This window comes from Panulirus ornatus, chromosome 20 (assembly GCF_036320965.1).
Source record: "Panulirus ornatus isolate Po-2019 chromosome 20, ASM3632096v1, whole genome shotgun sequence".
NCBI classification, from domain to species: Eukaryota; Metazoa; Arthropoda; class Malacostraca; order Decapoda; family Palinuridae; genus Panulirus; species Panulirus ornatus.
In genome coordinates, this window is record NC_092243.1 from 60,873,255 (window position 1) to 60,885,389 (window position 12,135).

Here is a 12,135-nt window from a genome sequence, read left to right on the forward strand (position 1 = left end):
GGGATGAGAGAGCTTGGGAAGTGAGTCAGTTGTTGTTCGCTGATGATACAGCGCTGGTGGCTGATTCATGTGAGAAACTGCAGAAGCTGGTGACTGAGTTTGGTAAAGTGTGTGGAAGAAGAAAGTTAAGAGTAAATGTGAATAAGAGCAAGGTTATTAGGTACAGTAGGGTTGAGGGTCAAGTCAATTGGGAGGTGAGTTTGAATGGAGAAAAACTGGAGGAAGTGAAGTGTTTTAGATATCTGGGAGTGGATCTGGCAGCGGATGGAACCATGGAAGCGGAAGTGGATCATAGGGTGGGGGAGGGGGCGAAAATTCTGGGGGCCTTGAAGAATGTGTGGAAGTCGAGAACATTATCTCGGAAAGCAAAAATGGGTATGTTTGAAGGAATGGTGGTTCCAACAATGTTGTATGGTTGCGAGGCGTGGGCTATGGATAGAGTTGTGCACAGGAGGATGGATGTGCTGGAAATGAGATGTTTGAGGACAATGTGTGGTGTGAGGTGGTTTGATCGAGTGAGTAACGTAAGGGTAAGAGAGATGTGTGGAAATAAAAAGAGCGTGGTTGAGAGAGCAGAAGAGGGTGTTTTGAAGTGGTTTGGGCACATGGAGAGAATGAGTGAGGAAAGATTGACCAAGAGGATATATGTGTCGGAGGTGGAGGGAACGAGGAGAAGAGGGAGACCAAATTGGAGGTGGAAAGATGGAGTGAAAAAGATTTTGTGTGATCGGGGCCTGAACATGCAGGAGGGTGAAAGGAGGGCAAGGAATAGAGTGAATTGGAGCGATGTGGTATACCGGGGTTGACGTGCTGTCAGTGGATTGAATCAAGGCATGTGAAGCGTCGGGTAAACCATGGAAAGCTGTGTAGGTATGTATATTTGCGTGTGTGGACGTATGTATATACATGTGTATGGGGAGGGGGGTTGGGCCATTTCTTTCGTCTGTTTCCTTGCGCTACCTCGCAAACACGGGAGACAGTAAAAAAAAAAAAAAAAAAAAAAAAAAAAAAAAAAAAAAAACATAAAACTGCAAAAACTTCCCTTATTTTAGAATATTACTGATTAATTGTTTTTTCATCTGTATCATTAATAACAGTACATTACCTATTTTGTGTGGTCAGTTCTCACAGCTATAAGTACATTAAACTAAAACTTTGCATATTGTACTGATACCAAAAGTTTTTATGGAGTAAGTATATCAATCACTTAAGTCAGAGAAGTTTAATCATAGATATTTGATTACTAGAATTACATGTAATTCAGCTAATCAATAATTAGATAATTTGTTTTTGTATACTCAATTCCACTGCATATGGCAATTCATTCAAAATGTTTAGTAGTTATTGTAAAATCATAGTTGTTTAGAACTGATACTGTTAATACTGTTTATACTCTGTATATGTTTGCCTCTAGGTACCTGTGTGATGGAGTTGCCCTCTGTCAGTGGCGTATCAAGGGCTAACAAGTGGCACTGCAGTATGCCAGTTATGACCGGGAGAAAAAGGGATAAGCAATGGAGGGAGCGTGTGGAGAATCTTAAAAAATGTAGTTTAGATGTGCTGGGAATTGAGGAAATTCATATCCTTGGGCAGGGCATTTAGAGCAAAAATTGAAATGATGAATGCAAGTTTTGGGAGAGCATGGAAGGAGGAGTGGTATGGACAAGAAATACGGAAGGGTGTAGCAAAGCATGGAGGGAATTGATCAAGAATAGCATGGGTCAAAGGAAAGATTGGAATTGTGAAATCTGCATGAGCATATGTATAGGCCCTGTGAATGTAAGACCTGTGTGTGGTAAGGATGAAACGAAGTGTTTCTAGAGAAATTTGAGTGACTGTATAAGTGGGTTTGAGATGGAGAGGAAGTTGGTTGTAAAGGGTAAAATGAATATAAAGGTGGGATGTGATGATTGGCAGGGTAGATGGTAAATGGGAAGTGCCTGGAGTAAATAAGAATAGAAGTTATCTTGCAGATATCTGTGCTGAGATGGGTTTATTCCTTGCAATCACCTCTTTTCAGCACAAGATGATTCACAAAAATTTGTGGATGAGAAATGATGGAAGATAAGGAACGAAAGGGTTTACACGATGAGAAAAGTTATGTGAGAGGATTCTTGAGAGATTCTGACCACGTACAGTTCTTGTGAAGGTGGGGATCAGGGAGCAGTGTGGGTATGGTTTAAGGGAGAATGAAGTGGTAAAAGTGTTGGCAAAGGAAAAGATGATTTAGAAAGAATGCAAGGAAGACTATGACAGAAAGGATACAGAAACTTTAAATGCAAGTACAATAAGTGTAGAAATGCAGTCATGTGTGAATGAGGTGCTTAAAATGTTTAGAGAAAGATTAAACAGTAGAATTAGTAGAGGGATACAAGGTTGTAGCATATAAAAATAAAAGTGGAAATGCATGGTGGACAGATGAGATTAGAAATGCTGTGGAAGAGAAGGAAAGGGAATGTGGTATATCGCTTGAAAGGAATGTACCCCAGTGGAAGTTCAGCAAAGGAGGAGGGAAGAATACAAGATGTATAGGTGGAATGTTAAGAGGCTGATACAGGAAAGCAAATAAGTAGATGAAGATTTTGGAATAAAGTGAGTGAAAAGTTGAAGAGTTTGGAAGTGAAAAGTTTTGGGAAAATATAAAAAAAAATGTACTAGATGGAGGTGAAAAAGGAAAGAGGTAGATGTAAGACTGGAACTGTAAATGTGAAAGATAAAGAAGGCAGAGTTACTGAATCAAAAGGAGGAAGTGAAAGGAAGATAGAAAGAGTATTTTGGAGAACTGATAAATGTGGAAGAAGGTGGGGCAGTAATAGTCACATGCAAGGGGATGGAGGATGGACACAAAAAGATAGAAATGCAGGGACCTATAACAAGAATGGAGGTAGAAAGGGCAATAAAGAGGCTGAAGGTAGGAAAGACACTCTGGAGTGGATGGAATTATGGCTGAAATGTTGAAATATGAAAAAAAAGTGTACTGGAGTGGATGTATTTGATATGCAATTTGGCATGAAAGCAGAGGGATGTGCCTATGGACTAGGTGAAACCTATTGTTGTTCCTCCACTCAAAGGAAAAGGTGCTGAGGATGTGTGTAGCAATTATTGGGAGATAATTCTATTATGTATACCAGGAAAAGTGTACGCAAGAATGTTGAATGATAAAGTGAGGGAAGTTACTGACAGCAGAATAAGTAAGGAGTAAGGAAGTTTTAAGAAAGGTAGTGGATGAGTGGATCAAATTTTTGTGGTTTGCATGACTGTGGAAAAGTATCTAGTGACAGGTAAGAAGCTGTGTGGAGCTTTTATGGTTCTGGAGATATCATATGACAAAGTCAAGTGGAATGCTTTATGGAATGAGTTAAGGATTTATAGAATAGGGGGACAACTGCCAGATGGTGTGCAAGTCCTTTATACACGAGCTAATGATGTATGAGAGTGGATGAAGAGTTGTGCAAAGGTTCTGGTATACATTTGCATGTGAAGCAGGGCTTTATGACATCACCATGGCCTTATAACATTTGTGTGGCTGGAGTGTGGTGGTGAGGCATGGTGGCTTGTGACAAACCTGTTTGTGGATGATACTGCATTGTTTGTAAAGAGTAGCTGCAGAAGTTGTATGTTTTATGCTGTGTGAAAGTGTAGGTGATTCAAGGTAAACGCAAGTAAAAGTAAAACAAAGTGAAATTACACATTTTGCAAAGTCTTATAAAGTGAGCAAAGAAAGTGTTACAGATATGAGGGGAAAAAAAAGACTGGAAGAGGTGACAGAATTTAGGTACTTAGGAGCTATCTTGGGTAAGGTTGTCAATAGAGAAGGAGAGATTAGGGAGATAGCAGAACAGGGTAGAAGAGTCAATGGGTCCCTTAATATATAATAAAAGGTAGAAGTGTTAGTATGAAAGTGAAGAAAAGATCAAGGGACAGCATAATCCTCCTGCCCCTGACCTATGTAGCTGAAACATGGAGATCTGATGAGTCACAGAGGTTAAAAATCCAAGCTGTGGAAAGTAGTTAGTTAAGAGAAGCATGTGGTATGACTAGATGGAATGAAGAAAGCAATGATGGGGTGTATGAGAGATATGGTATGGCAGAGAATGCAAAGGGAATAAACTCTGGAGTGGTAGAAAGGGTGAAACCTAATAAACTAAGGAGGTTCAGGCATGTGGAAAGAATGGTAGATGGACAGCTTGCAAGGAAAGTGCATGATAGTATACTTAAAGGGGTTGGTGTGAGAGGAAGACCATCTGTGACTTGGGGAAACAGAACAGAAGAGTACTGTAGGAAGAAAATTAGAGGAAGAATGCAAAATTATGAAGAGGGGACTCTTTTGCCATGGTCACCATCTTGATGGAATATCCCAGAGGCAACACACATCAGAGACTGAATAGAGAGATAAAAAACTTCTTAAACTCTTTTAACCCATGACTCATGCAACAAGGTGTTCTATTTCCCTGACCCAGCATTGCTCATATTTTAACAATATCCCTCTGATGTTCTCAAGAATTTCTGTCTAACCGCAACCCATTATATGCAAAACTAAATCATCCCAGCACACCCTGTTATTTAACTTTTTATCTAAAACTACTATTAATTACAAACACTTGCTGCAACATTGCAAATATGAGAGACTATTATGAAAATTCATATGTAATTTTCAGAGTCATCAAGCAATCCACCTGAGCCCCCTTTGCTAACCTCAGTTCGAGAACCCCTGGTTTATGGGATTAAAGGAGCACCTCTTTATCAGTGCAACTGTTTAATGTTATTCCATGCAACTACAGATATAGGCAAAAAGACTTAATGGGCACTAAAGCAGGTAATATATCTATTTCAATGGGCAATAAAGCTGGCAACACATTTATTCCAAACTTTATCCTCAAATGAATAATGAGGAAAAAGCTCACCTTAAGAATAACTGCACATATATACACATACCTTATCCCAGTCTGGTCTGCCAGTCCTAATGGAGGATGCAAGTGGTAGCGAGGGACTAAGGGGAGTTGTGCCTGTCTTGTACAGGTGGAGGCTAAGGAAGGTTTCCATGGCTGCTCCTACCACCTGCTGCTCTGCTTCTAGCTCAGCCAACACCTCCAAGAACCACTCAAAGCTCCCAATATCACGGTTCACCCATACAAAATCTACCTGTGGCCCAAAAGGAGAAAAGTATGAGCTTCAAATGAAATACAATGGATGATTTCTTCACAGAAACTAAAGGTAAGTGAAGCACAGCTACAGTAATCGTGTGCGTGTGTGTGTGCATATGCGTGTTTGTAATTACCTATTTGTAATGTATGGGGAGGGAATTTAAAACTTGAGGCACTATCTCTTGAACATTCTCTACTATCACACAGCTTCATAATTTTCTGTATGATGTCTACATTAGCCATATCTTCAGTCATTTTATTCCATTCATCTACCCCTCTTAATAATATACAATTCTTTCCACATCTTTCATTAGTTTCTTCCTCAATTTATGATATATCCTCTGATTGTTCTATCCCTACATTTCACTAAGAACAGTTCACTGTCTACATTATCAATCTGTTTTAAAAACTCAAAGATAGTAATAAAGCCCCCTTCATCCTACCGTTTACCAAAGTGGGCATATTTAAGGCCTCTAGCCTTTCCCTGTAACTCAGCTCTTACTTCTGTTTCTTCTTTGTTGCTCTCCCCTGGAACCTTCTGTATTAGCTCTTTGTGCTTCTTTAGGTGCAGTGACCAAACCTGAGAAGCACGTTCGAGTTTTATCCATGTCTATATGGTGAGAGTCCACGGTGACTAGGCTGTTAGTGTTTTTTGTCCACTGTGGTAACTCCATCATGGCCATGAAGGCTTCACCTTTAAAACCCTCAAACTCTACAATGGAGTTGCCCAAGGAGCAATTCTTCCTATATGACCTCCCATGGACCAAAGTATGAAGGTCTATCCATAATACAAAAAGCAATCAGAGCAGAAGTGATCAAACTATGATTGACAAAAAAAATATTTAGAAGATGGGATACAGAACTCCATTCTAGCCAAGATATAACCAATGACATGTGAACATATCAACATGAGGCATCCCAACCACATAATCAGTACTCATCCCAAGAACAGTCAATAAATAATCCATGCACTGATAAACTTTGAGCTTTCCCAAAGTGCCAAAGTTGTTTCAAGGAGTGGGGGGTAGAGGAATGGTGTGCCCATCTAGGATTAACCAAAATAAGATTGTGGCCAAAGGATCCTAAGGGGGCAAAAATAGTGTATGAGTAATGAGAAGGTTCAGAGGTAAAAAAAAAAAAAAGGTCATGTGTGTTGCAAGAGTGGTCACAATGACTGGAAAACCAGATACAGTGTTTTATTAAAGAGAGGAAAAAAAAAGGGGGGCCTTAGTATACTGTATTTCCCTTCACACAAGATCTCAGCTTGTGGATGTGAGGAGAGCAGAGCTTCATGGCAAAAAGTCAAATAATCAAGAGTTGCACATCGGAGGGGAATAGGGGGACAAACAAAACAAAAAACATGGTAATAGATGGTACATATATTTTGTGCCAGATGGCACCTAATCTAGGAGACTCAAGATCCATGAGGTGAGCAATTGATTTTTTTGTATTCAAGCAAGCACAAACTCCACCCTTGGAGCAGAAAAGATGATAGGTTTAATAATTTAAAATCTGACAGTGCAAAGCAGCAGCACCCTTGGACAATTGGGTTTCAGAGAAGAGGAGGTGAACAGGTGGTTGTCAACAGAGGGAAGGTTAGAATTATGACCCTGAATATTGTAGAAGTGGACAGAAAAAGAGCAAGGTCTCGGAGCAGAAGACATGGAAGTGGGGTGGATCCTAGTCATACAATGTTGGTCAGTGGGCCCTGGGATCTACCCAACCCTTCTTGGCCAGTGGCGCTGCTCCAAAGCAGTGCTGGAGAATGATCAAGGAGTTGTACTGCCATGAATTATAAAATATTATAAGGTTCTTGCAGATCTTTTCCAGCAATTGAGAAGACCAATGTTGTGGCATAATCCATCCGGGCTTCAAAGGACATCACACATATCATCATAAGCATCTCAAAGTCTAATTTCCTTCCATGGCTTCCATGGTCAAATTTCAGTAATTGCTGACCACTGTTGCATTGAAATATTTTGCAATCACACAAACAGTGAGTTCTCAGGAATAAAACCTAAAGTAATACCTAGAGAAGAGGGAAAGTGAACCAACATCGTGGCATGAGGCAAGCAGGTTTTGAAAATAGGCAGGGAGTTTATAAGTTGAATCACTTTTGCTTAACTGCTAAGTATGAGTTTCCTTCCTTACACACCAAAGCTTTGGAAGTCTCTACCTTCACATGTTTTTCCCAAAATTTATGTCCTGGCACATTTTGACAGACATATTTCTAACTTTCTCCAAATTTTTTTAATCTTTTCCCTTGTCTTTTCCTTTTCCCTTTCATAATTCAATTATGGCTCAGCCTTGATGTGGACTTTTGTCTGTGACTGGAGCCTTCAACATGAAATAGGGGAGAAAGAATACTTCCCACGTATTCCCTGCGTGTCGTAGAAGGCGACTAAAAGGGAAGGGAGCGGGGGGGCTGGAAATCCTCCCCTCTCGTTTTTTTTTTTTTTTTTCAATTATCCAAAAGAAGGAACAGAGAAAAGGTCCAGGTGAGGATATTCCCTCAAAGGCCCAGTCCTCTGTTCTTAACGCTACCTCACTATCGCGGGAAATAGCGAATAGTATAAAAAAAAAAAATATATATATATATTATCCTTGGGGATAGGGGAGAAAGAATACTTCCCACGTATTCCCTGCGTGTCGTAGAAGGCGACTAAAAGGGGAGGGAGCGGGGGGCTGGAAATCCTCCCCTCTCATTATTTTTTTTTTTAATTTTCCAAAAGAAGGAACAGAGAAGGGGGCCAGGTGAGCATATTCCCTCAATGGCCCAGTTCTCTGTTCTTAACGCTACCTCGCCAACGCGGGAAATGGCGAATAGTTTGAAAGAAAAGAAAAATATATATATATATATATATATATATATATATATATATATATATATATATTTTTTTTTTTTTTTATACTTTGTCGCTGTCTCCCGCATTTGCGAGGTAGCGCAAAGAAACAGACGAAAGAAATGGCCCAACCCCCCCCCCATACACATGTATATACATACGTCCACACATGCAAATATACATACCTACACAGCTTTCCATGGTTTACCCCAGACGCTTCACATGCCTTGATTCAATCCACTGACAGCACGTCAACCCCGGTATACCACATCGCTCCAATTCACTCTATTCCTTGCCCTCCTTTCACCCTCCTGCATGTTCAGGCCCCGATCCCACAAAATCTTTTTCACTCCATCTTTCCACCTCCAATTTGGTCTCCCTCTTCTCCTCGTCCCCTCCACCTCCGACACATATATCCTCTTGGTCAATCTTTCCTCACTCATATATATATATATATATATATATATATATATATATATATATATATATATATATATATATATATTTAGGGAGAATAAAAATATATATATATAATTTATATATATATATAATATATATTTTAGGGAGGTAAATAAAGTGCGTAAGACAAGGGAGCAAATGGGAACTTCAGTGAAGGGCGCAAATGGGGAGGTGATAACAAGTAGTGGTGATGTGAGAAGGAGATGGAGTGAGTATTTTGAAGGTTTGTTGAATGTGTTTGATGATAGAGTGGCAGATATAGGGTGTTTTGGTCGAGGTGGTGTGCAAAGTGAGAGGGTTAGGGAAAATGATTTGGTAAACAGAGAAGAGGTGGTAAAAGCTCTGCGGAAGATGAAAGCCGGCAAGGCAGCAGGTTTAGATGGCATTGCAGTGGAACTTATTAAAAAAGGGGGTGACTGTATTGTTGACTGGTTGGTAAGGTTATTTAATGTATGTATGATTCATGGTGAGGTGCCTGAGGATTGGCGGAATGCTTGCATAGTGCCATTGTACAAAGGCAAAGGGGATAAGAGTGAGTGCTCAAATTACAGAGGTATAAGTTTGTTAAGTATTCCTGGTAAATTATATGGGAGGGTATTGATTGAGAGGGTGAAGGCATGTACAGAGCATCAGATTGGGGAAGAGCAGTGTGGTTTCAGAAGTGGTAGAGGATGTGTGGATCAGGTGTTTGCTTTGAAGAATGTATGTGAGAAATACTTAGAAAAGCAAATGGATCTGTATGTAGCATTTATGGATCTGGAGAAGGCATATGATAGAGTTGATAGAGATGCTCTGTAGAAGGTATTAAGAATATATGGTGTGGGAGGCAAGTTGTTAGAAGCAGTGGAAAGTTTTTATCGAGGATGTAAGGCATGTGTACGTGTAGGAAGAGAGGAAAGTGATTGGTTCTCCGTGAATGTAGGTTTGCGGCAGGGGTGTGTGATGTCTTCATGGTTGTTTAATTAGTTTATGGATGGGGTTGTTAGGGAGGTGAATGCAAGAGTTTTGGAAAGAGGGGCAAGTATGAAGTCTGTTGGGGATGAGAGAGCTTGGGAAGTGAGTCAGTTGTTGTTCGCTGATGATACAGCGCTGGTGGCTGATTCATGTGAGAAACTGCAGAAGCTGGTGACTGAGTTTGGTAAAGTGTGTGAAAGAAGAAAGTTAAGAGTAAATGTGAATAAGAGCAAGGTTATTAGGTACAGTAGGGTGAGGGTCAAGTCAATTGGGAGGTGAGTTTGAATGGAGAAAAACTGGAGGAAGTGAAGTGTTTTAGATATCTGGGAGTGGATCTGGCAGCGGATGGAACCATGGAAGCGGAAGTGGATCATAGGGTGGGGGAGGGGGCGAAAATTCTGGGAGCCTTGAAGAATGTGTGGAAGTCGAGAACATTATCTCGGAAAGCAAAAATGGGTATGTTTGAAGGAATAGTGGTTCCAACAATGTTGTATGGTTGCGAGGCATGGGCTATGGATAGAGTTGTGCGCAGGAGGATGGATGTGCTGGAAATGAGATGTTTGAGGACAATGTGTGGTGTGAGGTGGTTTGATCGAGTAAGTAACATAAGGGTAAAAGAGATGTGTGGAAATAAAAAGAGCGTGGTTGAGAGAGCAGAAGAGGGTGTTTTGAAATGGTTTGGGCACATGGAGAGAATGAGTGAGGAAAGATTGACCAAGAGGATATATGTGTCGGAGGTGGAGGGAACGAGGAGAAGAGGGAGACCAAATTGGAGGTGGAAAGATGGAGTGAAAATGATTTTGTGTGATTGGGGCCTGAACATGCAGGAGGGTGAAAGGAGGGCAAGGAATAGAGTGAATTGGAGCGATGTGGTATACCGGGGTTGATGTGCTGTCAGTGGATTGAATCAAGGCATGTGAAGCGTCTGGGGTAAACCATGGAAAGCTGTGTAGGTATGTATATTTGCGTGTGTGGACGTATGTATATACATGTGTATGGGGGTGGGTTGGGCCATTTCTTTCGTCTGTTTCCTTGCGCTACCGCACAAACGCGGGAGACAGCGACAAAGCAAAAAAAAAAAAAAAAAAAAAAAAAAAAATATATATATATATATATATATATATATATATATATATATATATATATATATATATATATATATATATATATATATTACCCCTGGGGATAGGGGAGAAAGAATACTTCCCACGTATTCCCTGCGTGTCGTAGAAGGCGACTAAAAGGGAAGGGAGTGGGGGCCTGGAAATCCTCCCCTCTTGTTATTTTTTTTTAAATTTTCCATAAGAAGGAACAGAGAAGTAGGCCAGGTGAGGATATTCCCTCAAAGGCCCAGTCCTCTGTTCTTAACGCTACCTCGATGTCGCGGGAAATGGCGGATAGTATGAATATATATATATATATATATATATATATATATATATTTTTTTTTTTTTTTTTTTTTTTTTTTTTTTTTTATACTTTGTCGCTGTCTCCCGCGTCTGCGAGGTAGCGCAAGGAAACAGACGAAAGAAATGGCCCAACCCCCCCCCCCATACACATGTACATACACATGTCCACACACGTGTATACATACCTACACAGCTTTCCATGGTCCACCCCAGACGCCTCACATGCCTTGATTCACTCCACTGACAGCACGTCCACCCCTGTATACCACATCGCTCCAATTCACTCTATTCCTTGCCCTCCTTACACCCTCCTGCATGTTCAGGCCCCGATCACACAAAATCTTTTTCACTCCATCTTTCCACCTCCAATTTGGTCTCCCTCTTCTCCTCGTTCCCTCCACCTCCGACACATATATCCTCTTGGTCAATCTTTCCTCACTCATTCTCTCCATGTGCCCAAACCATTTCAAAACACCCTCTTCTGCTCTCTCAACCACGCTCTTTTTATTTCCACACATCTCTCTTACCCTTACGTTACTTACTCGATCAAACCACCTCACACCACACATTGTCCTCAAACATCTCATTTCCAGCACATCCATCCTCCTGCGCACAACTCTATCCATAGCCCACGCCTCGCAACCATACAACATTGTTGGAACCACTATTCCTTCAAACATACCCATTTTTGCTTTCCGAGATAATGTTCTCGACTTCCACACATTTTTCAAGGCTCCCAAAATTTTCGCCCCCTCCCCCACCCTATGATCCACTTCCGCTTCCATGGTTCCATCCGCTGACAGATCCACTCCCAGATATCTAAAACACTTCACTTCCTCCAGTTTTTCTCCATTCAAACTTACCTCCCAATTGACTTGACCCTCAACCCTACTGTACCTAATAACCTTGCTCTTATTCACATTTACTCTTAACTTTCTTCTTCCACACACTTTACCAAACTCAGTCACCAGCTTCTGCAGTTTCTCACATGAATCAGCCACCAGCGCTGTATCATCAGCGAACAACAACTGACTCACTTCCCAGGCTCTCTCATCCCCAACAGACTTCATACTTGCCCCTCTTTCCAGGACTCTTGCATTCACCTCCCTAACAACCCCATCCATAAACAAATTAAACAACCATGGAGACATCACACACCCCTGCCGCAAACCTACATTCACTGAGAACCAATCACTTTCCTCTCTTCCTACACGTACACATGCCTTACATCCTCGATAAAAACTTTTCACTGCTTCTAACAACTTGCCTCCCACACCATATATTCTTAATACCTTCCACAGAGCATCTCTATCAACTCTATCATAT

General features: G+C 40.9%; 1 protein-coding gene across 3 annotated transcripts in view; it reads right to left on the reverse strand.

The window, feature by feature from the left end:
- LOC139756058 (NADPH oxidase 5-like) overlaps positions 1-12,135 on the reverse strand; it is a 178,657-nt gene that overhangs the window by 15,670 nt on the left and 150,852 nt on the right. For all 3 annotated transcript variants that reach the window (XM_071675050.1, XM_071675052.1, XM_071675051.1), the window contains exon 11: positions 4,936-5,142. In XM_071675050.1, coding sequence (XP_071531151.1) covers positions 4,936-5,142 — 207 coding nt within the window. The remainder of the gene's footprint in view (positions 1-4,935; positions 5,143-12,135) is intronic.